Below are 27,084 nucleotides of genomic sequence, written 5' to 3'. Positions count from 1 at the left end.
TTAAAAATTAAAACAACTCAAGATTTTTACTCTACCAATAGAGAAGTTTATCTTAAACTAATGTTTCTAACACCATCGTTGTACTTCCAAAACAAAAAGGTCGTTTGTATGTATTCTTTAATTATTAGTATCTTTTTACGAACAAAATTTTAAATATGCCCTTTAAAATTTACATTGTACCAAAGTTGGAGTGAGGGTTCCATTTATGGTTATATTTCATAAATTTTGCAAGAATAAAATTTAAACTTAATACAAATGCTTTGCCTATGGTGGATTATAACTCGACAATTTATGAAAAAAATTCCTTGGGGTATTTAGAATATATTATTATTCTTTATTTCGTCGATTGATAAAGGTCACAACCATTTTTTTTAAGGTGGAAGGGGTAAGGGAGGGGGGAGGGACCAAACTTGGAAAATGAAATGTAATGGATCGAATGGAAGGTGATTGTTAGGCAAAAAAGTGGGTGGTTTAGGTTTTGGTGGTCTGGATGCTCTTAATTTAGCATTGATGTACAAATGGATATAACATGTGGTTCAAAATTTGGATGCCTTTGGGGTTAAAATCATCCATGTGATCCATGCTTCTGAGTTTGCGTTCCCGTGTAAAGCAAATCGTAATAGTATATGGACAAATATATGTTCCTCATTATCCGAGGCACACTCCAATGTTGGCCCCCTTAAGATGTCATTAAATAACAATTGAGAATGAAAATAAGACAAGATTCTGAAATGATTATTGGCTTAGTGTTGGCAATCTTGTAACTCGAGTTAAAAGGTTGTATGCCTTGGCACAGTCTAAAATATGTGTCATGTATAATATTTTTGATGATATGACATGGATATCTAAATGACATCGAACTATTTGTGATGACATGGATAATCAATGACTTTTGACATTGAATAATTTGTTGAATTGGTAAGACTTAATGAGCAACACAATAAGTGTTTATGAAACTATCAAGGTCGAAGGCAAATGTTAATAGAGTGAAATTGAACATTTAAATTTGTTAATAAAAACTTAAGAAAATTGTGTTTTTCATATATATACATATGTAAGTATAAAACTATCTTAATACGCGGGACAATAATCAAGTTAATATATAAATTGAATGAATTGAATATCTTAATGATCTGATGTTAAATATGTGTATATATGTTTTTAATTAATTGCAGAAAGTTGGTTTAATTGTAGTGTTTTGTATAGTTAATATAAGGGATAAGTATCCTGAAATGTAACAAACTTTGAACGAATATCTATAGTAGGAAATAACTAAAGTTTTGTGTATTGTATGTAAATATCTTTAAAAAATGTTTATTGTATGTAGGAAAACATACGTGGCAACCATATAGAGATGCCACTTGTCTGATTTTAATTGGTTGAATACATTTTCTTACATACAATAAACATTAATTTCGAGTTGTTTACATACAATACACACAAATTTAGTTATTTCCTACTATAGACATTCGTTTAAAGTTTGTTACATTACAAGATACTTATCTCTTAATATAAAGATAGAGAATTACCACACCAATTAATGTTAATGATAAAAACTGTACGTTTTACGAATGTGAAGTATGTTAGAAATGAGTAATTTGTTTTGAAAGAAACTTTTTATCTAAAATATAAATAAAACATAAAAACTTACGGGTTGCTGTATATATGGGTCATTTAGTGGCGATGGAGTTCTGTAGAAGGATCAATATGGATTAAAAATGCCAATGTGGGGTTAGTTGATTTCGTAAAGGCTCTTGACTCTTGAGGTATTCAATCCTTGGCATGGGGAGTTTTGTATTATTTGGAGTAGTTTAGGATTAGAACAGATATGCCTTTCAGAAAAAAAAAATAGAGAAGTATGGATTGGAAATCCATTTAATCCCATTACTTGGGCAAGCAATACCAAAAAAAGTTAAAGAAAGTTTCAAAATACAAGAATAGTGACACATGTGACACTACAAACAATATTACATTTATTCATATTTTTAGGTTAGTGTAAACAAATTAAAAATTTTGTCACACTTTTTAGTGTGTAGAAATATATTGAATTAAAAGTGATGAAAATTTTTACACATTAAAAATTTCATAATTATTTTGTCACGCCTCATTTGTTCACCATAAATTTTTTAGTTACCGTGGACAAATAGGGTGTGACAAAATAATTATGAAAGTCCACACTAAAAAGTGTGAACTTTTATTTCTACACACTTTTTAGTGTGAAGAAATTTCCACATACTTTTAATTCAATATATTTCTACACATTAAAAAGCGTGACAAAATTTTTAATTTGTTCACACTCACCTAAAAGTGTGAACAAATACAATATGATTTGTAGTGTGGATGTACGTGGATGATGATGAAGATAATTAAATATAGAATATTGTTGCTTACATGGACGTTGACTAGGCACACACGCAGAGGTAAACAAGTCTCATTATAGGTTGCAGATGCGACTGTTTAAATCAAACGTACTAAGTTGATGAGTTCAAAAGGTGACCGAAAGTTTGGTAAAAGTGTGAAGGTAACTAATAGACTGTTTTCTTTTAGGTGTTAGACCTTAGACCTCTATCGAACCTTTTATAAATAAATAAAGTTATTGAATATCATTGAGGTTAATATTTCGGTTGCCGCTTAGTTTATGCATCTGTGTAGATAATGCAATATGACCCCATTAGTCTTATAAGTTGTATGTGCACATGCTTGCTCTTACATCATGCCATGATTCTTGAATATCCTACCTATGTTTTGCGTTTAATTTGGTAACTTGTTCTATATAAAATATATCTCTCATACCCTGCTCTTAAGGGATTTATGTATGGGTGTATGTTTTCCTTTCACTACAAGGAGCATATAGAATAAGTAGCCTTCTGTTATAATTATGGGTTTCTTTTTATTTTTTTTACAGGTCTAAGTATGTATGTGCCAATTGTTCTGAACCATTTAAATGTTTGATATGCTTTGGTCGAGTTATGGGTATGTCATTTAGGCATTTGGTCGAGTCAATAGCTGTTGTCAGGTTCTGTGCGTGGCCATTTAGTTTGTGCCTCACGGTTGCTAGGCTTAAAGTTGTATTTGATCCTTTTTTCTTTTTTAATGATAAAACTGTTTAAAGGAAAATCATAAATTGCCAATTATATAGCGTTGGATATATGTGAACTCAATATTTAATCTTTCTTTATACATACCCTAGGAAGAATAACATTTCGTTGATTTTTCTACTGAGGTTTGAGTTTAATGTTAACTCTAAAGATATTGAAAAGGGGGATGGCATGGAACTATCATAGTTTTTATATTTATCCATATTATAGAGTGTTCTTGGTATCTGGTCAGTTTGCTGAAACATGGATACAAGTCACAGTCAGCTTGTTTACACTCGCAAGCGTAAGAAGGTATGAAGTACAGTGGGATATATCGAATATTGTTGATAATCTTTGTTTGTGTGTGATTACCCAATTTAATTCATATTATAACCATCTTCAAAAATACAGAACTTGCCAGAGAAGTCGTCTCCAAAAGTACAGAAGTTGCAAGGACAATCAGCTTCAACTTCAACTCCAACTCAGGCAGTATATATTTTCTCCACCCTCTGTCATATGTTGGAAATCACCCTCAGTTTCTTAATAGCTTTATTTGTTGATGTTGCAGCTAACACGTTATCTTATAAGCCGGCTACCCCTGTTCGTAACAGAAGAAGAACTGTGAGTTTTTCTAAGCAAGTTAGTTTTCACGTGCCCATATGTATATTGGTGTGTGTTCTGCTCGCTCTGTTGGATATCCTTTTGTGATGATGGTACCTGAAAGCTGCCATAAATGAATGGGACATAACTAAACGGGTGTAGGGTCCATAATGACTTAAAATAGGTAATTCATATAAGTTTTTGGATTGATTGCTGCTCTTTACTTAAGCATCCCCAATAGATGATTGTTATGAAAGCTTTTTACAAATGAAAAGAGCTTTTACTTAAGTTTTTTATTCATTGGGAAAAAAGCTTGCTATGCTATATATATATATATATTGGTGTTTGGCAAATATTTGATACCAATTGTTTTTCTTTTTCTTTTTACTTTTTTTGCATTGACGTAAAAATTTGATAAAACGGTTTTCGTTCAAAGCTTTAACATGAAGCTTGAACATTGGGCTGCTCTGAAAAAAGTGCAAATTACGTATGAAAAGTTTTAGATATTAGCATTTCAATTTGGTTACACTAATTATCCGTATAACCTGACAACCACTAGACCTGTTCAAATAATAATCTGGTTAACCCGTGACAACCACCAGACCTGTTCAAATAATAATCTGGTTAACCCGTGATTTAGCCTGTCCTGATTTGGGTCCAATATTCATGGTTTAGATAAAACCATGAATAGATTTCAGTTTCTAACTCATTTCCACTGGATGATTTGGATTGGTGAACCTTTTAAATAATTTTATCTTATAAGTAATATATCATTTGTTATAATAATGTAGTTATTTAATCATGTGTCAAACATTAATTATTTGTATATCTTTTTAATAATGTAACCCAAGGTCAACGTGACTCCATTTCTACCTGTACCAAAGATCGAGTTGTGACCGAATTTACCGCTCTACTCAATTTGCTATCTTTACAATAAGACGAAAATGCTACTGAATTGACACCACAAGTATATAAACTAGAAAAAAGTGTACCACAACGGTCTTTTAGATAGTTAAGCCGTTAAATACTTTGGCCTTCAACTAATGGTATTGGGGCAAAACTGCAATATAGAGATTGTCGATTAAAGTTTAACTGGTCTAATTAATTTTCTTTGATTTCCCCCCCCCCCCCCCCCCCCCCCCCCCCCCTTGACTTGTATATCAAATATGATTAGAAGCTGTATTAAAAAGTTATGAATCTTCACAGGAGATCAAAGTTTGAAACCTATGGAGAGATAGTTGACATTTCATTCGTTCATCGTCGAGATCGCAACTACACAATTAGTTGTGTAGTTGAGATAATATTACATGACGATGCTGCTGGTGAGGTATGTTCAGTTCATGATTTTTTTGTGTGTTATTGTTTTATAGTTTTTTTTAGTTGATAATTTATAACTCTTTGCAGCGCCTATTACAAACTGAGCATTGGCTTGGTGCTTTGGAGGTTACCGTTGAGTTATATGCAGGGTAAGTTTAGTAATTAAGATTGAATGCATTATTTAAGTTGCATGTAGTAATCACCACCTTGTATATTACTTGTTCATGATAGTTGAAATCATTTTTCAACAGGAATGCGCACCGCGTTTTAGAAGGCAAGCATGAGCTAGTGATTCATTATGTTAAGGTTAGAGGATCTTCAAACACGAAGGGCGAAATGGTAAGTGTAAAGAAACCATTACTTTTAAGCATTTTTGTTACTAATCCATTTACAATTAATGTGAAATTGTAGAGAAAACCTTACTTTCGAGTTGTTTTGTTACTAATCCAAATTTAGGTCATGTGATGCAGATCTACAATTTCCTGCAAGCGAGGTTTCATAAGTACTCTTATAGTGAAATGGAGCTCAAAAAGAGCTCTATACGCAATTATACCGGGTAAGCATCCATTACTTTAATTTTTTTAATGTGTCCATTATGAGTTAACCCCCAAATATGTATGTATATATTTCTATTTTAATCTAAGAATACAAAAGGTCTTGGATCATTTCTAAACAAAATAAACCTGATCAACACTTTCGAAAATACATAGAAATTCTACACCTACAAATTTATTTAGTCATGCAACCAATGAAAGTTTTGTGCAGGGAAGTTGTGATCTATTTTCACTCGGCCAATGGAAGACAAGAAGCAAGGGACTGGATCAGAAGTCACTTCCCCGATTGGAAGGTGAAAGAAGCAGTTGTTAATGAAGGTGGACCTTCGACTTCATAGATCATCAATCATCTCTCTTTGGAAGCCTCATGTATTTAGGCGGTTTATGTTCGGGTTTCCCAAGTTCAGCTATTGGGTAAATATTGAAGTGGTTTAATTGTTTTGCCTTGGTGATGGGTTCAACTGAGTTAATACCCGAACACCTTAATTATGAGTATTTAGTGGGTTGTATGGAATTGTTATTACATTTCTTTTTCGTTTTTTTCTTAAACGGTCAAACCATATAACCTAAATGGGAAGGTATTCTCTCAAGTTGTTTCCAACTTGATTGATCAAGTTGAAAATATTTTGTCCGTTGGATTGAAGTCAAGGGCCAGCCAACTTGAGGGAATCTCCTCCCAACCTGAATTGACCACAGTTCACTATTTGCTGTTATTCTCTAGTTAAACCTGAAACCAATACTTAGGTAAGAACGATTTGAATAAGTAAAGTTTACTCAAGCACAAGTGACACACGAGAGTACGCCATCACAAGTAACACAAGAGTCATCAATGAGATTTTAGTCTAATCGTATTGGCCATTGGGGTCACCCATCAACTCACAGGTCATGCATTCTAGTATCAATAATGGATGCCAATGACATAAATAAATATTAGTGTAGATGGTTTTTCCAAACAAATTAAAATTAACACAACAAAAAGTTTATGTTAAACCGTAACTGCGATGCTCATTTTCTAACAATTTAAATTTTGTCATTTGAGAATCTTGTTCAACAAGTAATTAATTTTGTTAATTTAATGACCCTTAGCGGTGTTTGGTATAATGGAAAGGAAGTTAAGAAACGGATTCGGGAAGACTTCCCACAATTGTTTGATAGAAAGAATGGTAACAATGTCAATATGGATTTCACCAAACGACTTTACGAGAATGGAAGTGCAAGACTATGGAAGTGTACCTGCAAACATAAAAGCAAAGCACTATGGGCTATGGAGTTCACGTTTAACCAAAAGACAAAAAAATTAAAATTTATCACGTTTAAATATACAGATGAACATTGGAATACTCTGATAAAGTATTTATGAAAAGTTTCGATATTGAATTTTGTTGCACTGGATTATTTGTTTGGCCCAACCACCACCAGACCTGTTCAAATAATAATCTGATTAACCCGTGCTGTAGCATGTCCTTATTTGTGTCCAACTATGCATGGTTTAGACAAACCATGAATAGATTTCAGTTGCAACTCATTTCTACAGATATACCAGTTTCTTCTAAACTATATGTGAACAATCCTTTTGGATGCACATATTCATCTTTACCGTATGCACAAGAGGTGATCCGTACATATATTTGTTGTAAACGTACAGTATGATATTAACATAGTAAAACATAAAAATGGTTAGAAAATTATAATTTTCTGTTTCAAAAAGAATACGGTAAAACATATCTAGTGTCATTACTGTCATACAACAAAAAATGGTGGGTGTACGACTTGCTCCGGTACATCGGGCATACATGATTCAACCTTTAAAGTTTGGGCTTGGGCTTCGCTCATCTAGCCCATCACTACCAAACCAATAAATGTAGATAACCAAAATCGAAACCCATTGTTATTTTAGTAACTTCTTTTGACATCAAATCCCGGAAAGCAAAATATATAATACCTAAAAAATGTTGTTCAAGGCTAAAGCTTGGAAAAACCAAAGAAAACTGGATTCATTTTGCTACCCTTCAAACCTTAAGAGCGAAGATTTAAAACACTTGCCATTCCAAAAATATTAACTTGAGCAAAGTAACATACATCATGAAGCATTTAAAAACCGAAACCAACTCTAGTAACCATCCAAAAGACTACCAGAAATAATAACAAACTACAATACTGAGATTTCAAAAGTTGCTATTCACAGGCAGATAGTCCGGTTCCCTGCATCGCGCTAATTTGTTCCGAGACAGCACCACTATATACTGGAAACGTTAAGAATATTAAGTTAGCACACGTAAACAAGATGACACCAAAATGCAGGAAAACACAAGCAACTTCTTATATTATGAAGTCGAATGGAATGCTTGTACCACTCACTCCTACTAATCAAGTTTAATTGGAAATAGAAATCATCAGGCACATACAAACAACATAAGCTCATTCAAGTGTGAGTACATAGATCGAATATTTTTCCAGTGAAACTAACTAACATCAGAAACAACTAACCTGGCTACACCAAATGGGTTAGTGACCCCTACCCATGGAATATGGATCGTGGTAGTCGTAACCCCTACAAGGAGTACCGTTGGTCCTACGCACCATCACGTCATAGAAAGTGTTGTCAGGATGAGACCAAACATCTGCAAGAAGACTTTTATATTTAAACTATACAGTATCAACGAGAAGAAAACAATTGACCGTGCTATCAGAAGTGGCAAAATGGGCAAACTGAGACATGTCGTTTCTTTTACTTTGGTTGAGTCAAGTTGATCCAAGCACATTTTTCACTTCTGTCCAGTTGACAAATCACAAATACTTAAACTACACATTATAAATAGGTTCAATAATGATTATAAAACTATTTTGCCACCGATTACTAAGACTTGTATATAGCCAAATCAGTTTTCTAGGACATGCTCTAGGAACATGAAGTGCCCAAACAAATGTCAGAAAAGTATTTCGACCCGTTCTCAAGTAAATGGGTTGAGTTTGCCAACTCTATCAGAACCATCTATATATAAGTAGACGATAAATGGTACTCAGGATAACCTTAGAACATGGCCTAGGAAACGAAAGTGCCAAAAGAAATGTTAGAAAAGTATTTCGACCCATTCTCGAGTAAATGAGTTCAGTTTGCCACCTATATCAGAACCATCTATATATAAGTAGACGATAAATGGTACTCAAGATAACCTTAGAAGTACCTGGATTAGTGGTTCGATTGCAATCTGGTGAAAATAGCATGTTATGGCCCAGAAAAAGCAATTGGTCAAGGCCTAATGTGAAAATAACATATTAATAATACAATTTGCAATTGAATAGATTCTTCCCCCCATTTGAGAGGTCACAAAACAGCTTAAAAATCAGATTTTACAATATTTACAGGGTACGGCCTAAGGGTAATAGCATGTTGAATCCTAACCTTCGATAATCTCCGTACGCAAATCTGAAATGCAACACATCTTATGGATTGGTAAGCCTTGTTCCCTATCTGTGCATCCAACAAGATGGAAGTGAGAAGCCTTGTATGGAAGGGTGCCCTAAACAGGCATAGTTGTGTCTCCAATTTAACAATGAGAAATTATAAATCAAGCGTGATTTCCTTCTACAGGATCCATAGTTGTCAAAGGTGAGAGCCTCTTGCGCCTAGGAGCAAAGCGCAGGCGAGGCCCAGCCTTAACGCCTGAAACCATGGGCCCAAGGCCCACTAGCTGTACGTCAGTTTAAACTTTATAAATAAACCCTTTGTATTTCAAGGAGCTTGTAATGCATGTCAAAGAAAACATCACGTATATTATGGGGATATCAGAAGAATCTTTGTTCCATATATATCAATATCATCATTCATCAGAGAGTATTTTTCATTCAACTAAAATTAAGGTTTCTTCTATTTTTATATTATTAAGACTTCTCTTCTTAAGTTTGGTCGATGGTTTTGAACAATTTGGTTTAAACAATGTCTTTTGAACTTTTTGGTTGAATGCTATGGTTTATTTAAATGGTATTTAGTAATTTGAATGACATTGGTTTGTTTTTACCTAAGTGCGCTTTTTCTTTTTCGGGCCCGCGCTTTTTTTCGCGCCTCTCGCCTAGGCCCCATTTGGGGTCATTGCGCTTTGAGTTCGCTTTCACCTTTGACAACTATGACAGGATCTCAGTTTCTATAATGATCATGCCCACCAGCACCAAGGCCAAAAATTTGTGTAGCCAGTGGGATGACGATCACAAAACAGATTCAACAAAGGGAGAAACAAAAACCTTCTATAAGACTTAGTACTTTTCTCAGCTCATTCCATTTTTCATCGGCAACATCTGCACATAAACCTCAATTGGTAACAAAACATTTTATTGGAACCCAATCGTAATGTGCTAACAAAATCAAGCCTAGCAGGAGGCAAATATGAATGCAGAATTCTCTGATTAACCCGAATAACTTGGTATGGAAGTTCGACTGAAATCATAACCATACACATAAAACAAACCTTCCACAGTTTTGCATACAGATTTCAAACTTGAAAAGAGATATACTGCCATCGCTTTTGTGCCTGCAAGGAAGATAAGGTATCAAAGTACAAGACACCAAAAAAGGAAAATAAGGTTGTAATCTATTCTAATTGTCATGCAAAAGTAAATGAATCCAAAAAAATGCAGCATATATAATCACTAGAGATGGCAATAGTTCCCCAAAAGTAATTGATTGGGTGTGAATGGGTGATAGTCATTATATAAGCGGGTGGAATTGAGTGATCTACAGATACATTTAAAAAAACTATGGATCTAATTGGGTAAAAATTTTAGCCTGGATGGGTTGGAATGGGCAACAAGGTTGAATGAGAAAAGAAAAGGACGGTGATGTTGAGAGGATCATTTTAATCCCAGATAAGTCAGGTGTGTGGATACGGACATATGGTGGTGGTGAAACAGGTGTGTGGAATATAAACATTACTATTTCCAGATTTAATATTGCTAACTTTAAGAAAAGTGTGCTACAATAAATTGTACATTGTAAAAAGAAATATGTACACTGATTTGGTGAGAAATAGATTGGACAAAGAGGTTGCTAAAAAGATAGAGTGGGCTTCTTTTATAGTGCTACACTGCTAGCTACCTATTATGATATTTACGATTTAAAAATAAAAGCTTTTATAATACTTAAAGTTATTATCAATATCATATTTATATATAAAATATATGACAAACACACAACACCACATATAATTAACGAATACGAGATCTAAAGATTAAATTCACAGCCTTTTGAATAATTCATTTAGATATAAGATATACTTTTATTTCATAAAAATATTAACATTGCTTTTAATAAACAATAACCATGATTAAGAAAACATATAATTAAGCTCATTTTTGAAATGACCCATTTCGACCCGGACCCGTATTGACCCGGATCCGTTTCGACCCGTTTTCAAAGTGATTCATTTTGACCCGGACCGTTTTGACCCGTCACCCAACCCGATCCGACCCTTACATTTTGCCACCTCTAATAATCACAAAGAAACCAATATACTAGTTTTGGTAATTATTAGAGGTTGGTAAATAGCAGTTAGGGCCGATCGAGTACTAGTCAAAATAAGTGCTTATTCTAAAACAGGTTAGGATGGCCTACAATAACTTCCTAATGAATTTACACTTGATTTTTTTTATCGAGAACTACTATACTAAGTGTGGCTTCAAAAATTCTATTGGAATAATAACTATACGAATTTTAGAGAACAAACATGTTTATTACTGGTATAAGTTGTAAAAACCAGGCAATCACTTTGACCCATTTCATTTAAAGCTAAGTTTTTAAAAGTAGTTTTTAATGGTAGCCACTCGTCCTTGGAAAGAACAAAAACAAACTTAAACCATTTTATTTAAATGCTCTTGGAATTATGCGCAATGTTCCATAAGAAAATCATAACCAAATCAAGACAAGAGTCAGGACAAAAGATATGATGCCGCAAATAATTATGTACCAACTGGTTTCCAATCGGTAAGAAGAAACTTGGCCAAAGTTCTCATGTTGCCATCACTACTGCACACAACTTGGGTCTCATATACGCCAAGATTTCCTTCTTCAATGGCCTCTATAATCACGTAAAAGTAATAAGTCTTGGAAAGTTTCAGGTATTTACACTCCATAAATTCGAAATCATGGAGGTTGTTGGGTTCACCATTCTTAACATACTAGCAAACAAACAAAAAAAAAGGTAAATATTGAACGACAAAAAGCAGTCTCAATAGTTCAAAGCAGGTGGAATGTGCCAATACCATCTCACAGGCCTCGTTAAAAGCGGCAACGGCAAAACCACCAGTAACACTAACAATGGGATGATCAATTTGAATTGACCTTCCTACTTCCTTGACAACATTAAAACTCATTGGTTGAACTTCAAGCTCCCAAACACATGAAATATGTCATGAACTATGTATGTGCATCAAACATGTGTGTGTGTGCAGATATGTGCATAAACATGTATTAGACATATATCTAGTTTCTATATATCTAGTTTCCATTTATCTAATTTTCATAGTATTAGTTTCCTTATAAATATAATCTCTTGTAATCCCTATCAATTACAATTCAATACAATAATCATTACAAGATTTATATGGTATCAGAGCCAATAAACCTAAACAAAAAAATCTAATCACAACCATCGCCGGAAATCCAAAATCCGGCCAATTTTCCGGCAACTATAAATTCATCGTCTTAACAGACGAATTGAATCTCACCTCCTACACCATTAAAATCGGAATCAAATTCCAAGAAAAACCCTCGAAAATCAACTCCTAACTTCGACCGACGCACCGCCAATTGCTGCCGAAAGTTCGACGGAAAATTAAAAGTCCGTTTTTTATTCTTCCAATTTGGGCCAAAATTCGCCGTTTCAGAAACTTTCATCAACACCATTCAAAAGATCGTTAAATTCCGGTCAAAACCCACTTTTTAATTTTTCTGACAAACACCCCGCGCTACAGTACCGTTAAAGATCGTTAAAGACCTTAATTAAGTTTTTCTTTCTGCAAGTCATTTGAGAAAATGCTCCAAAAATAATTAAAAATTGATATCAAATTTTAGTCCATACCGATATATATGCACTGTATTATGTCATTCTTATCATATTATACTCGTAGTATATGTTATTTTTCAAACATTCCATATATCCATTGGAATAGCTTTAATTATCGTATGGTGATGTGGAAAATGAGAGGAAAGAAAAATGGAGTTAATGACCAAAATGGTGGATTTGAATAAAATAATTACCAAAATGGTGTACTTTTAAAAATATTTGCTAAAATGGTGTTTTTTTAAAATATATTTACCAAAATGGTGTTTTTATAAATTTTGTATTTATTTTGCTTAAAAACTAGATTTTGCTTATTTTACCATCTCTTTCTTTCTTGATACCTAACTTGATACGCCATTGCTTTCTTTCTTTCTTTCACAGCTGCCGACAATAATCCCAAACCCGGGTTTTCAATAAACCAAACAAACATATGTTAAATTATTTTTAGAGTTAATACACTTTTTGTCCATGCGGTGTTCATTAACTTTCACATACCACCGTTAAACCACAAAATTACGTGTTTCATCCTTAAATTTGAAATTCTGTTAACAAATTGGTCTACGGCCTGAACGGACATTAAGTTGGCGGCCACATGAGACGCATATTAAGGGTATAACGGTCTTTTCTTTACCACAGGGACTAAAAATGTAATTTATTCTTGCAATAATAAAAAAAAATTTACTTGATAATATGAGAAAAATAAGTGTCCAACTTAGGTAAAAAATCTTTCTCATACTTTTTTTATATGTTTTTTGTATAATTAATAAATAATTGGGCACCATGACTTTTATGAAATAAAAAATCAAGATGTGAAAGGTTTTTAACAAAGTTCAGTCTGACTACCGCTGCACGCCACCACGACCCGTCACCGCCACCACCACAACGACCAATACACCACCTTTATAGTGTCTATATATGTAAGTTTTTTGTATCTTTTCATCAAATTTCCTTTCCTTTTTTTATATAAATATCATGGATTCATGGTTATCTTCAAATTGTGTTACTTATAGTAAATACTATATTTTAGGAGTGATTGGTCATCGGTTTATATCTATAATTAGGAGTAATTGGTAGTTTCCTGTGAATTTCTCTCTCTATATATAGTCAAGACTCAAAAGTATCAATGAGACAACTACCTATAAGTCGATCGTCTGTTCCTATCTATCTTTTTTTCACAGGCTCATTTTTGGTCTTCTTATTGATCAAGATCGATCATCATCATGGGTTGTATAACCGGCCCCAAACACGTTTCCTCGTGGGTAAAAAAGATGGGAAAAGCTTCTTCAAAATGGGTTAAAGGGTTGTTACATATGAAAAAAAATATGGACAAAGAAAATGATAAGAAAACAACAAGCAGCTGCTTAACAGAAGTTAAGCCCAGCATAATGACACCATTACTGCAGGTGGTTAGTAGTAACAATATTAGTCCTCCAACAACTAATGATGATCCCACTAATTACATATTACCCACACCAGAAAAAGAACATGCAGTTGCTGTTGTGGATGCTGCATTGGCTGTCGCCGAAGCTGCCGTGGCTGTAGTCAGACTCACCAGCAGCCACGGCAAAGCAACACTTTTTGATCTTAGTGCTGGCAGCGAAAGATGGGCCGCCGCTCTCAAGATTCAAACAGTCTTCAGAGCTTATTTAGTACTAACTAATTTCCCTTCATTTTGCTATCACTTAATACTAGTACTACGTACGTACATGAATACTAATGCATGTCTGCATGGTATATATACTACTATTAATTAATCTGTAGTAACGTAGTGTTTTTATTAATATATATATATATATATATATGCACGCGCATTATTATAGATATTTTATTTTCTTTTGGATTATTTATGTTAGTTATGAAAAAATATATATATATAATATAAGGTTATGTACCTAACATGCAGTTACGCACATATTCACTTTTCTCATGCATATATACTCGTATTTGTATATATTTTCTTTTAAACTAGTAGCTTGATTTGTTTTAGTGACATAATTTTAGTGACATAATTGCAAGTTATGAAAATGACTCTTTGTCATTTTCTATTTTTGTTATTATTATTATTATTATTATTATTATTATTATTATTATTATTATTATTATTATTTTATGTTTATGTCTTTAACTAATGAACATTATGGTCTGCATTTTTAGGCAAGAAAGGCTTTAAGAGCTTTAAAAGGGCTGGTGAAATTCCAGGCTCTTGTTAAGGGATTTCTTGTTAGGAAAAGAGCAGCTGCAACTATATACAGTATGCAAGCTCTCCTTAGAGCTCAGGCTGCTATTCTGTCCCAACGGGCTCGCCGCTCTTTCACAGATCATCGTGTAATTACCCGTCATCGCAAATCCACTGTAAGACCCTTATTGGTGTACGTAAACCTTTTAAATATAAAATTTGTAACTTTTTTTCGCACTTACTACTACTTGTACACATTTATGAATACGACCAATTAACAAAAGTTTAGGTTTTGTTTATAAGTGCATAGAATATATGAAGGCTTACCACATACTCGTATATTTATTCTTTACGTTTACGTCTTTAGTTAATGAATATCTTGGTTTGTATTTTTAGGCAGGAAAGACTCTAAGAGCTTTAAAAGGGCTGGTGAAATTCCAGGCTCTTGTTAGGGGATTCCTTGTTAGGAAAAGAGCAGCTGCAACTCTATACAGTATTCAAGCTCTCTTTAGAGCTCAGACTGCTATTTTGTCCCAACGGGCTCGCTGCTCTTTCATAGATCATCGAGTAACCCGTCATCGCAAATCCATTGTAAGACCCTTTGTATGCTAATCTACAACTTAATTAGCTCAGTTTGTAGATAATCCAATGTTTTTATTATTATTTACTAAAGTATCACATTGATAATTATTCCAGGAGATGAGGTTTGATCAAGAGACTTGTTCTCGTTTTGCAAAGTCGAACCGGTTAATTGCTCCCACTACACGTGCGCAAAGTGTATGCGGGGAAGGGTATTTTAGGCCTTATACGAACAACCATCCAAGTTACATGGCGAACACACAAGTCATTTTCGGCGAAACAAAGGTGTCGTAGTGCTCCTAAGCAAAAGCCAGAGTTTTTTACAAAAAGGAGGGGTATTGAAATAATGGCATAAAGAAGCAGTTTAAGGATGCGAGGGTCTTGTTCTAAAGCTCAAGAAGCTATAAACTTATGATGTGTTTTGTTGGCTTTATTAAGGTCATATGTCATATGGGTGTTCTTTAATATAGATCATCATTTTGTCTAAGACAGAATATTTAGGGATGTTTGAGTAGTAGTAACTAAACAAGAAAGGCTAGTTACGTTATTCATTTCATGGATCAAGTTATTTGGATAAATGGGCCTTTATACAATTTATCATTCTAAATGCAAATAGGTGTGTTTGTACTTGAAAGTCCATATGTGTCAAAAGAGAGTCAAAAGTCTGAATGTGTTACTGGTTTGTTTTATAAGAAGTTTGCCATAGCCAAAAATATTGGAAGGACTTGGACCCATGTTCCCAGGGGCCAGGGTTAGGCCCGCCACCATATTAAGCTTAGCCCAGATCTGATAATAATTTCAAACTATTTCAACTACGTACAATATACATATGGTTATGGTTGACAACCTTTTTAAAAGAAAGTCAACCCCAACCATATTGATGATAAAGATTGTACATGGCATGCAACATAGATATAACAATTTAAATGGAAAATACGGTACCTCATTAAAAATCTAATGTGACAAAAAAACTAAAAATGTCACCTATGAAATTATCATCTCTTAGTTACATAGAGAGATTGAATACATGATATATAATTATAAAAACATAATGAGTTTGAATTTTTCATTACAAGCCTTAAATTTTTTATTAACTTAGTTTAATTTCATACGCATATTTAAATTTCAATGCAAGAACAATTACCTTTTATATTTTGACAAAATATTACAAGAAAAAAAATTTTAAAAAAGAGTTATAAAATACAGAAAAATACTAGAACAAAACACCAAAATATGGAAGTTAGATTGTCTAATTTATTATTTGAAGTTAGATTATTCGAACAAAACACATAAAAAAAATATGTTATTTTATTAAATAGATACATAATGTAGTTTAATATTTATAATCGAGTGTTTGATTTTATATAAATAAGAAGATTATATTTTTTTGAAATTTCATTTAAATCACAGGGTAGATCGAAGGGAACCCTTTGATCTCGTGTACCGAATTGGTACCTACGAAACCTCAATGTTGAGTTTTTTTGCATCAATGATTAGCTATCATTACTAGTTTTATCCACGACAAGAATTGAACATGCGTCCATCAAGACAACAGACTCTCAATGATGTCATGGTGGTCAACCCACCTAAATGAGTTGGTTTTAATTTAATTATAGTAGATAAAGTGTTTTGTTTATATTTACTTTTATATCGTCATTATACAAATATATAACAACCATATTATAAAAAACAGGTACACCAAGGAGCAATTTTGAATATTAGTATATTCAACAGTATTAGATGTATTAACATTACATTGTCATTATACCAAAATTTATATATCTTACTAGCCATTTTTGATGCAGATAAAACTTTAAATAACAATACAATTGTATTTTAACATGTTTTATCTCTAATTAATAAATATGTTATTTTTAAAACTTATTGTGTTTATTTCGCGTATTTATATTGTCTCGCGTAATATACAGAAAATATAATTTTACTTTTATATATACAAAAATACGATTTTCTTAAATAATTATTAACCAATTGAAATATTTTATTTCATTTAATTAACATTTGCTTATATTGTTGATCCTATCAAATTGAAAAACTTTTTACTTGACACTTTTTAATAAGTTATTAATTATATGTTTTTCGTAATAAATATAGAAGTTGAAATTTAGGGTCTCTTATAAGATTATATTATGAACTTTCAAATCTTAATTATTGTATTATAATTTGCTTTAAAGATAAGTTATGTTAATTAAAGTAAATATTAAAAGTCTAAGATTTTAATTTCCTAAATATTTTAGTTTTTAAATTTGTTACATAAATCCAATATTTGTTTCAAATATTATTAATATTAATAATAAAATTCAACCATGATTTTAAAAAAATATTTTGAAAATTTCTAAAAATTTAACTATAAATACATATTTCGAAACCTCAATATATTGATGTGAAACTAATTTTAAAAATTTTAAAAGGTTAACTATAAACACAAAAAGTAAACTTTCAAAAGGTGAACTACTGGCAAGGCCTTAAACCTTAAGGAAATCCATCAGGATATAAATCACACTTTCGAAGTTTGTATGAGTGGATAATTAAGAGGGTTTTCAATAATACTGAGTTCCATCTCAGACATGCGTGGTTCAAATGCTAACTACTTTTGTTTTGTTAAATTTTCTTTATATGTATATTTATATAAACATTAAACTACGTGAAAATTGTAAAAAAATGACTAATATAGTTACACTAATTAAAGAGAAGTCAAATCCATATAGAGCTCTTATTTATATTCCGCTAAACAAATCTGTTTATATTGAATTTCAAACTATCACTTGACACAATAATTTGAAGTGTTATTAATTGTTTATAGAAACATAAAATCATGAAATTTTATGTTTTTTCTTTTCTATATAAAGATATACATTAACAACAAGATACTAATTAATTTACAACTTTGGCACCATAATACTAATTAATCTATTTTCAACATCTTTTATATATGGTTGTCAATGTATGATATTGTGAAACGATAACTTGTCACTAATTAAATATGTTATCTCGCGTATTACGCGGGACAATAATCTAGTTTTGATATATTAGAATTCAAAAAACATACTACATTCCTATACAAAGATTTTTCTATTTTAATAGTTACCCTTCTATTTTTATTTTTTGGGTTTTCCGGTTAATAATGACAACAGTGACCGGTGATGAGGAATAGGAAGTTGTCTGGGAGGTATGGTTGCGGTTTGCCAACGACGACGTGGCAAGTTTGCATGATATTCGGTGAGTCCATGTGAGGACCTTTGTTTTTCCGTTTCTTTTATAGCAATGTATTTGGGCGAAAGTTACACGGTATGAGAAAATCGTGATACTGTCACCTACACAGACACATTGATCTAAACAAGACCATTCACTGTGTAAAGATTTAATAAAAAAATTTTATAAGAAATAAAAATAAACACTTAAATACTTTCTAAATCTTAAAAAAAATATGCACTTTATTAAGATATAGACTTAAACCCCCCACACACATAAATCATGTATCACTTTGGAGCTTTTATTTCTTCTTTTGGATTTTCTGCAACATCAAGGGAGATATATGAAAGAGAATATAATTTTATTTTAGTGATAAAAAAGAAAAGATAATGTATTGAAAATTTTTTAAACATAAATATGTGGATTGAAGAAAAGATGCAACCGACGAATTTTATTTGGCACATGGCACGTGGCTTAACCATTCATATTGCTACAATTACAAGCATCAATATTAAATTATTAATTAAAACATTTTGGAGACAATGGTTTTTATTTTATTACTGCATTTTTGAGCAAGAAATAAAATTGGAAAAAGTAAAAAATGATATAATAAAAGAAAATTTGAATATACTTTTATGGTAAATTACTAAATGTATACTTTACTTATTTACTTTTAAATTTTTATTATTTATTTCATATGTACTTTATATTAATGTCGTAACTACATTTGCACTTTGCTTTACAAGAGTTGGTTGGAATAAATGAGTTAAAAAATATTATTTTATCTTAACTTATATATAATTTATTTATCATGACTTTCTTGTTGGAGGCACTACAACACAATAAAAGTTACAATTAGGCTATGTGAAAATCCAAGTAATAAACTCTCACAAATCCGCAATAAAGTGAGACCATATTATTCATCATTCATCAATAGTGGCGTGAAGAAAATATTTAATTATCAGCGAGAAAGAAAATAAAAAGTTACTGGATGTCAAAGATAAAAAATTTAACTCTCATTGTATTTTGCAATTATTGATAATCAACTAGGTTGGATCAGTGGTTGGAGCTCATGTCTCTGAAAACAGAGGTCATTAGTTCGATCCTCATGCCCAGCAAGGTCCTTTTCTATCTATGGTAGAACCTGGAAGCAGCCTCTCTACCTTTGGTAGGGGTAAGGCTGTCTACATATCAACCTCCCCCATACACCGTCGAAAACGGTATTGAGACCCAAAACCCGTAGAAGACGGCATTGGGAGTTACTTTTTTGTATTTTGCAATTATTATACTACTTGATATATAATGAAGTTTAAGACCATTATTAACTCACCACATTAATATAACATCATCAATATAGTGACAATTTTCACTGTTAGTTTTCGTACTGAAATCTCAATTTATTAGTGACATATCATCATTTTTAATAATATTAAAAACCACAATATTAATTAAAAATCACAAGACATTTCATTAATAATAAAAAAAAGCCAATGATGACAACCCAGCTGGTCAGAGACACGCCCGGTTTTATCTAAGGTTTTGAGTTTGATCATGAGGATGACAAGCCTTCGGGTTTTTCCCTCCGAAAACTTGTAACGGTTCATGGTCAACCTCTCGTTATTTAGGGTACGTGCAAGACTTCACAATTATACTGTGAGGTTTCCATGCAGGGGCGGAACTACCTTGACACAAGGGGTAGCCTAGGCTACGAGTCCGCTAAATTCATGTGGTTAAAATTTTTCAAAAACTGTTGTATTTTTTATTGGTACTACGGGTCAAATAAATATGGGTTACCGGTATTGTAACCAACTTTAAACTTTTGAAACATTTTTTTTATCAACAAAACTTATAAAGATGTGTCTGTACAAATAAATAATAAAGAAAAACTATTAAAAATGCCAAAAATTCTAAAAAAAACTCATTAAAAATAGCCAAAAATCTGTTAAAAAATGTTACAAATCGTTAAAATTTAGTCGTTATCGTTACTTTATGCCGATACAATGCTAGTGGAAAAAAATTTGTTCTACTGGTCACTTCCAGTTCTGGTTCCGTCATTGTTTCCATGATATCGTGTTCCGACTAAATGTTCGAAATTTTTTTAATAATAAAAGCATTATATTAAATAAAACAAAAATATACTAACATGAAAACAAAAATTACAAATCACATTCTATTAAACTGAAAACATATACCAGTAAACTAAAACAGGACTAAGACTTTATATGAGTGACACATGACAGCTTTTTTAAACACAAATGTCCCTTTAAATATATAGGGTAACACTTCGGTGAGAACACTTTTAAAATAAGAACGGTGAGAACAGTTAAAAACATCATTTTGATGCATTAAAAGTGCATAAAACTAACATAGTGCATAACTAATTATCATTATTTAAGTGTTTAACAACACATTGATCCGTCAAAATCGAAAAAATCACGTTTTTTGTTGGATGCATCATTTTGAAGAATATGCATCCAAGATGGATGCACAAAACAAAAACATGATTTTCTTGATTTTGACATGCCAATGTGTTGTTAAACACTTAAATAATGATAATTAGTTATACACTATGTTAGTTTTATAACCTTTTAATGCATGTAGTTTTAGGTGTTCTTATTTGTTTTTATTTTAATTTAGTTTCCATTTGATGATCACCCTGTATATAATAGTTAGTATACTCCGGTGTATAAGGATAATTTTTGATTACGGATATCCTATACCAAGTTAATATTATTATTAAATTAATAGTAATAGTATATACTATATAGTAAAGTAATAGTAATCACCTCATCTTAATTTGATTTTCTAATAATTTAATTTATAACATGATTGTACATGGAAAATTTGAATAATATCTCTTATATATTTTCTTTGTAGTAGCATTATTGTTGGTGATTGCTTTTCTAACAAAATCAATAATCTAAAATAAATATTGCAAGTTATAATTATTTCGCGTATGAATATCTTGATGTTTAGATCTTAGAATCTTGTTAGATAGCATAACGTTTAAGTTAATATTCACTTATTGATTATCTAACAAATTACATGTATTAAAAATCAATCGATCTATCAATAGATGGAATAGCATTCGTCACCAATTAAACTAAAGACACACGTGGGAAATCATGATGGTTATTCAATGTGGTGCCGGTATTATAATTCCCTCAACCTTTTTTTTAAAAAAAATCGTAGTTGATAGTATTACAATACATGTTCTATGAAAAGTCATTATATGTAAAAATAAGTTTGCATTCATCATGCATCGCACGGATATTAAAATTAATATTCTAATAAATTAAAAAGCACATTTATTTTGAAAATAAAATAAAAACAAGTACGTTAAAATAGATATGAAAACATAAACGTAAAAAATGAGCATACAAAGAAATATATAAGAGGTAAACTTTATAGGCTATGAAACAAAACGGCTATAAAAGTAAAATATATGACTATCCATAATTATCTCATCTATCAATTTTATTGGTGAAGTACTTTAACATTTAATGCTTTTGAAATATCCTTTAATTCTTTCGTCATTTTAAGTAAAAAAAAAAACTTATATATTCTCAAAGAAGATATGATGAGTTACATGACTTGTCCATGTCAGCCATGTGACCCTTTAAGTCCAAATCATTCTTTTACACTTTTTTTTCCGCTCGTATTTGACTTACAAATAGGATGACTAGTCATTGAACTTACTTTGACTCCTTTAAGATGGCTCGTTGGTGTGTTCATTGGTGCTTGCTGATAATTGACATCAACGACAAGTTATCACAGTGAATCCATTTCCCAACAATGTCTAACAAAAAAATATACTCCTTCGTCCCATTAAAAATGTCTTATTTTGAATATTCAAAGTCTTTATTTTTAAACTTTGACCTTAAATATATTTTTTTTGTGTTATATAAAACTTGATAAAAACTATACCATTAAAAGACACGTTTAAAGAACAATCAATTTATATAACTTTCATTACATGTTATCTAACACAAATAAAACTATTTAAGTAAAAGTTACAAATGTTAGACTTTGAAAATTCAAAACATGACGATTCTAATGGGACGGGGGGAGTATAAATTTTTTTATGATCAAAGTGGCCACCTGAGGCCCTCTTTGGGGGTTCAGAAAGAGAGGATGTTGGCTTGGAAACCAGAAATCGAATCTCAATTCCCCATGGTTTCGGGCATTTACCTCTTCAGAGGCGCGCGGGCCGTGTTATCGTATTGTTGGTCTCCAGGGGTGCCATTGGGTTTCAACCGCTAGCATACTGTCCGCTTGGATATCACTGCTAGGGTTCGAACCACTGACTTATTAGCACGTCAATTAACTTTCCACAAAAGATATTACGAGTATTTAGAAATTAAAAAACTATTGTAACAAATTAAGATATGTTTTCATATTAGATGCTACTAATAAAAATATTTATCCCACCGCATTAGCACGTTCATTATATGAGTCCTTCATAACTTAAATCAATTTATAACTAATATAATTAAAATAAAACTCTCTTCTAATGAAATAAATAGTGTCATCAAACTGATTAACTATACTATATCATGAATGTTAGGGGATTTTTTTTTTGTCACTAGACTATTTGGTGGTGGCCAAAGCTATATAAATATGTTTCTCTGTCACTATATCTTATGATTAGCCTATAATTTTAACAATTTTTTCTTATCTTAAAAAAGGGATGAGATACTTACAAGGGATTATAGATGGGCGTGTCTATTGGGACACCCTTCAATTCGACATAAACACTTGATTGACCCGTATTGTAGTATACAGGTGTAATACGGGGTTGACCATAAAAGAAAAAAAATATCAACCGCCCTGTATGAATGTATACTCATTAACTTTGAATGTTTAAATAATAAAAAATGACATCCCATGACTGCAAGTATTAGGTAAAAATGACTTGCATCGATTTGATGCAATAAGCATACATCGTCATAATTGTCTTTATGTAGGATGGTAGGTATGATATATGTATGTATAGTATATACATCATCATAATAGTATAATATATGTGTAAAATTGTCTTCATACAACTTCCAAACGTTAACTGTTGTGGCCTCCGCTCAAAGAGATCATATTATTTCCACTTTACCCCACATGCTCCATATCTTTTATTATTTACTTTTATTAGACCATCCGCAACGGGAACATCTATAGAAGAGATAAACTGAGATGAAGGATGTTTGTGGGATGGATGTCATTGTGAGTGATGACGTGGAGAATGTCCATCCGTGGACATCCTTGGCAACGGATTTGAACGGATGATGATGATGGGTTTTTGTTTTGTCTTGTTTAGTTTAGTTTTATTCTCTTTTATATTTCTTCTTTTTCTCCCCTGCAACTTTGCAAGAAATCAAACACACACAAAAGAATAATAAACAATACCTGAAAGTGTATCATGATATTATCGATATGTATTGGGTATATCACCAATGCTTTTAATATATATATATATATAGTATATATTAATTAATATTCGTTTGTCTATATCTCTACAGAATAAATTTTTGTAAACTTATTTTTTTTAAACAAAACTTGTAAATTTATGTAATTGGGTTTTCAAATTATTATATAAGGACCTTTAAAAAAAAGGAAAAATTTGAGTACAGAGATTTATTTGTATCATTAAATAAAGAAGTTTTATAAAGTTATTTGTTATCTAAACGAGGGCTTAAAACCTGTCCGTTGAACGGCGGAGATGAAGGAAAATTGTTTTCATGATTAAATTGACTGGTTTTGTTGAATAGTTAAATTATACCAAGTAAATGTTTAGTTTGTCTACCTAACACAAATTGGTATAAAAACAAATGTTCACTATACTTTCCTTCAACTTTTGCTACCTTTCTCATTGATGAAGTTAGTTTTTTAAGACTGAGATGTAAGTAAATAAGAAAGAGAAAAAGATGGAGAAATGGACGGGGGAAAGGGGATAGGGTTGGGTTAACTTGGGTGGGTCATGGGCTGGGCACAACCCATGGGTAAGATCCATTTACATTTTACTAGTTAGCTTGAAAGTCATCTAAGTGAAAAACCGATTAGCACCTATTAATGATCTCGACTAGCACATAATTCTCAACTTGAACAATAAATTGGCCCATATGAACACATTGCACTCAATTGAACCTTAAATTGCACTAGAACATATATTGATTAACTAATACTTAGTCAAAAATACACATAGTCCAAAAGTCAAGAACCACATTTGTTACACGTACAACCCAAAAATTGTCCCATTCGACCTCATCTTTAATGAAGGAGGTGTTAGGAAAATCAATAACTTCGCTATAGCTTCAATGAAGGAGATTACATGGTTGTGGATCATAGACATAAAATCAGCTTCTACAAAACCACTACTATTTGTGTATTTAATTATTTTGTGGATACCTTGAATCCTTATAAATTTTTATATTATACGTAGTTAACTACCTACATGCATTGGACCAACCGTTTTAGCTTTAATTCACTGGGGAAAAAAACGTGTATTGTAATATTTAAAAATATAATCATTTGTGATACTACATAAAACTAAAAAACACTTGTCAAGTGGATGGAAAACCAATGTCAAACCTTAGTCTTTTAAATTATATTTATAGTATGGTTGTTTTATGAAAAAATCAAACGGTTCATTTTCATTATTCTTATTTTATTTATTATTCTGTAAATTTTAATAGCTTTTAAGTATTTATTATACCATTATGTTAACTTTTTATAGGAATAAAATGTAATTTTTCATAAGTTTTTTTCGCGTTTCACACGGAGTATAATCTAGTATGTATATTATACGAGTATTCTATATATATATATACACTAGGTATTTTTACCCCGCGCGATGCGCGTATTATTATAAGTTATTGTTCAATTAGTGTTGATTTAAATGTTTTGATGTAGACATACACAATAACAAATATTTTGTTTAATTAGTTCAATGTGATTGTTCTTATTAATTTCATAAGCATGTGAATATAAATAAAACAATGTTAAATATGGGTTTAATATATCACTATCAAAATGTTATTAAAGATAAATATGAAAACAATTGATGTTTACACTTGAATATTTTCAAAATGTTCATTGGGCATTATGGAGGTTTTTACCAACTAAGTTAATGAACATTTCCTTCAACCTTAATCATAATAATAAGAACATATATAAAAATTAAAGAGAAAAGTCCTCCATGTTTATAAAAAAATTAAAAAAAAAAACCCTTATATTAAATAAAAAAGAAAATTGTTTTTACATGATCACCAAGAAAAAGATAATAAAAAAGAAAACTAAATTAATATATCAAATGATAAATGTGATATAGTTAGAGTTTATAATACGTAGGATTGAATATAACTATTTTGAAAACTAAATATTTTCCAGTTTTAAAAGTATATTTTAAGTTTATACAGTTTATGATTTTTTTTTCTTTGCTTTTGAATTTTATAAAAGACATATATAAAATAGAGATAAATATTGTCAAAAATTATAGAGATGCCACATAGGATAAAAACCTATGTGGCAAATTTTAAAAATAGCTTTAAATTTGAAGAGGCCTTTAAAAGGCTAGGTTAACTATTGTTTTAATAATTATATAGATATGGAAAAAGGGAATATAAGGTTTTTCGACACCTAAGCTTAGGTGTGGAACCCCTACATACTAATATTTTAGTATTTCTTATTTAATGAATAAATGTATGGGCCTCCATGATTTTTATGGATTAAAAAAACAATATGTGAGTGGTCCACACCTAAGCTTAAATACCCGACAACCTTATATTCTCATCCTCATATATATATGTATATAGGGTATGTTTGACAAAAATAACTATAGATGGTAACTGTAACTTGTAACTGTATATTTTAGTTGGAACTGTAAGCTAACCTTTATATTTTAAAAGTGTTTGGTATGGTAGTTGTAGTTGCAGCTTTAAAAGACATTTGTGTAACTTTTAAAGAGTAAAAATTTCATCGAAAAGCTAAAGCTCCTGAAACACTACTTCAACTAGCGTTTCATGTTGGAGCTTTTGTTTATTAATAAAAGCTAAAGCTAGTTATATCCAAACAAAGCTTTTAATATTTTAAGAGCTTTAGTTTAAAATGAAAATCTAAAGCTCATGAAAAGCTCTTAAAAAGCTTGTGTCAAACATAGCCATAATAGTTAACCGAGCTTTTTAAAGCTCTTTTCAAAACTAAACATATATTAAAGTATTGACACTTAGGATTTTATCATATTTATCATCTCCAAATTTTGTACAAATATATTAAACTAATGTTCAAGTCCATCCAATAGACGAGATTAGAGGTGCCAAGTGTATCCTAAACTATATTTACTACTACTTGTTACTATTATTATTATAAGGAGATGGGGGTTGTTTGCTAGTGAAAAATGAATGATGTGATGAATTGTATGAAATCATAGGATCCTTTCTCCATGGCCATGGGTTTTTTCACTTTTAGAATTAAGGAGGAGGATGATGATGATGTTTGGTTCATGAATGAATGGTCATGAGTTTAAGCCA

At 31.4% G+C, this 27,084-nt stretch overlaps 2 protein-coding genes across 2 annotated transcripts; one reads left to right on the top strand and one right to left on the bottom strand.

Moving 5' to 3' along the window:
* Positions 1–7,564: 7,564 nt before the first annotated feature.
* On the bottom strand, positions 7,565–10,416 carry LOC122593387. The gene is made up of 6 exons (XM_043765786.1): positions 10,012–10,416; positions 9,788–9,841; positions 8,952–9,020; positions 8,734–8,805; positions 8,036–8,169; positions 7,565–7,791 (listed from the first exon to the last, which is right to left on the bottom strand). Exons 1-5 carry the CDS (start codon positions 10,061–10,063, stop codon positions 8,054–8,056), a joined length of 363 nt encoding a protein of 120 aa, XP_043621721.1. The 5' UTR covers positions 10,064–10,416; the 3' UTR covers positions 7,565–7,791; positions 8,036–8,053.
* A 3,452-nt stretch (positions 10,417–13,868) lies between these two features.
* LOC122592155 (protein IQ-DOMAIN 27-like) lies at positions 13,869–15,649 on the top strand. The gene is made up of 4 exons (XM_043764360.1): positions 13,869–14,249; positions 14,755–14,952; positions 15,173–15,367; positions 15,473–15,649. Exons 1-4 carry the CDS (start codon positions 13,869–13,871, stop codon positions 15,647–15,649), a joined length of 951 nt encoding a protein of 316 aa, XP_043620295.1.
* The last annotated feature ends 11,435 nt before the right edge of the window (positions 15,650–27,084 follow it).

The sequence above is a fragment of the Erigeron canadensis genome, chromosome 3 (assembly GCF_010389155.1).
Source record: "Erigeron canadensis isolate Cc75 chromosome 3, C_canadensis_v1, whole genome shotgun sequence".
In the NCBI taxonomy this organism is placed as follows: Eukaryota; Viridiplantae; Streptophyta; class Magnoliopsida; order Asterales; family Asteraceae; genus Erigeron; species Erigeron canadensis.
The sequence above is the reverse complement of the archived record's forward strand: the minus strand, read 5'-3'. Positions and strand labels throughout refer to the sequence as shown.

Bases quoted from the DNA above. Each gene is read 5' to 3' on its own strand.
- LOC122593387 (XM_043765786.1), bottom strand. From the start codon at position 10,063: ATGGCAGTATATCTCTTTTCAAGTTTGAAATCTGTATGCAAAACTGTG. The intron at 9,842-10,011 runs GTTTGTTTTATG...GTTTATGTGCAG, and splicing joins TGTATGCAAAACTGTGGAAG to ATGTTGCCGATGAAAAATGG. The intron at 9,021-9,787 runs GTTTTTGTTTCT...TTGGATGCACAG, and splicing joins AGTACTAAGTCTTATAGAAG to ATAGGGAACAAGGCTTACCA.
- LOC122592155 (XM_043764360.1), top strand. From the start codon at position 13,869: ATGGGAAAAGCTTCTTCAAAATGGGTTAAAGGGTTGTTACATATGAAA. The intron at 14,250-14,754 runs GTACTAACTAAT...CTGCATTTTTAG, and splicing joins CAGTCTTCAGAGCTTATTTA to GCAAGAAAGGCTTTAAGAGC. The intron at 15,368-15,472 runs GTAAGACCCTTT...TAATTATTCCAG, and splicing joins CCCGTCATCGCAAATCCATT to GAGATGAGGTTTGATCAAGA.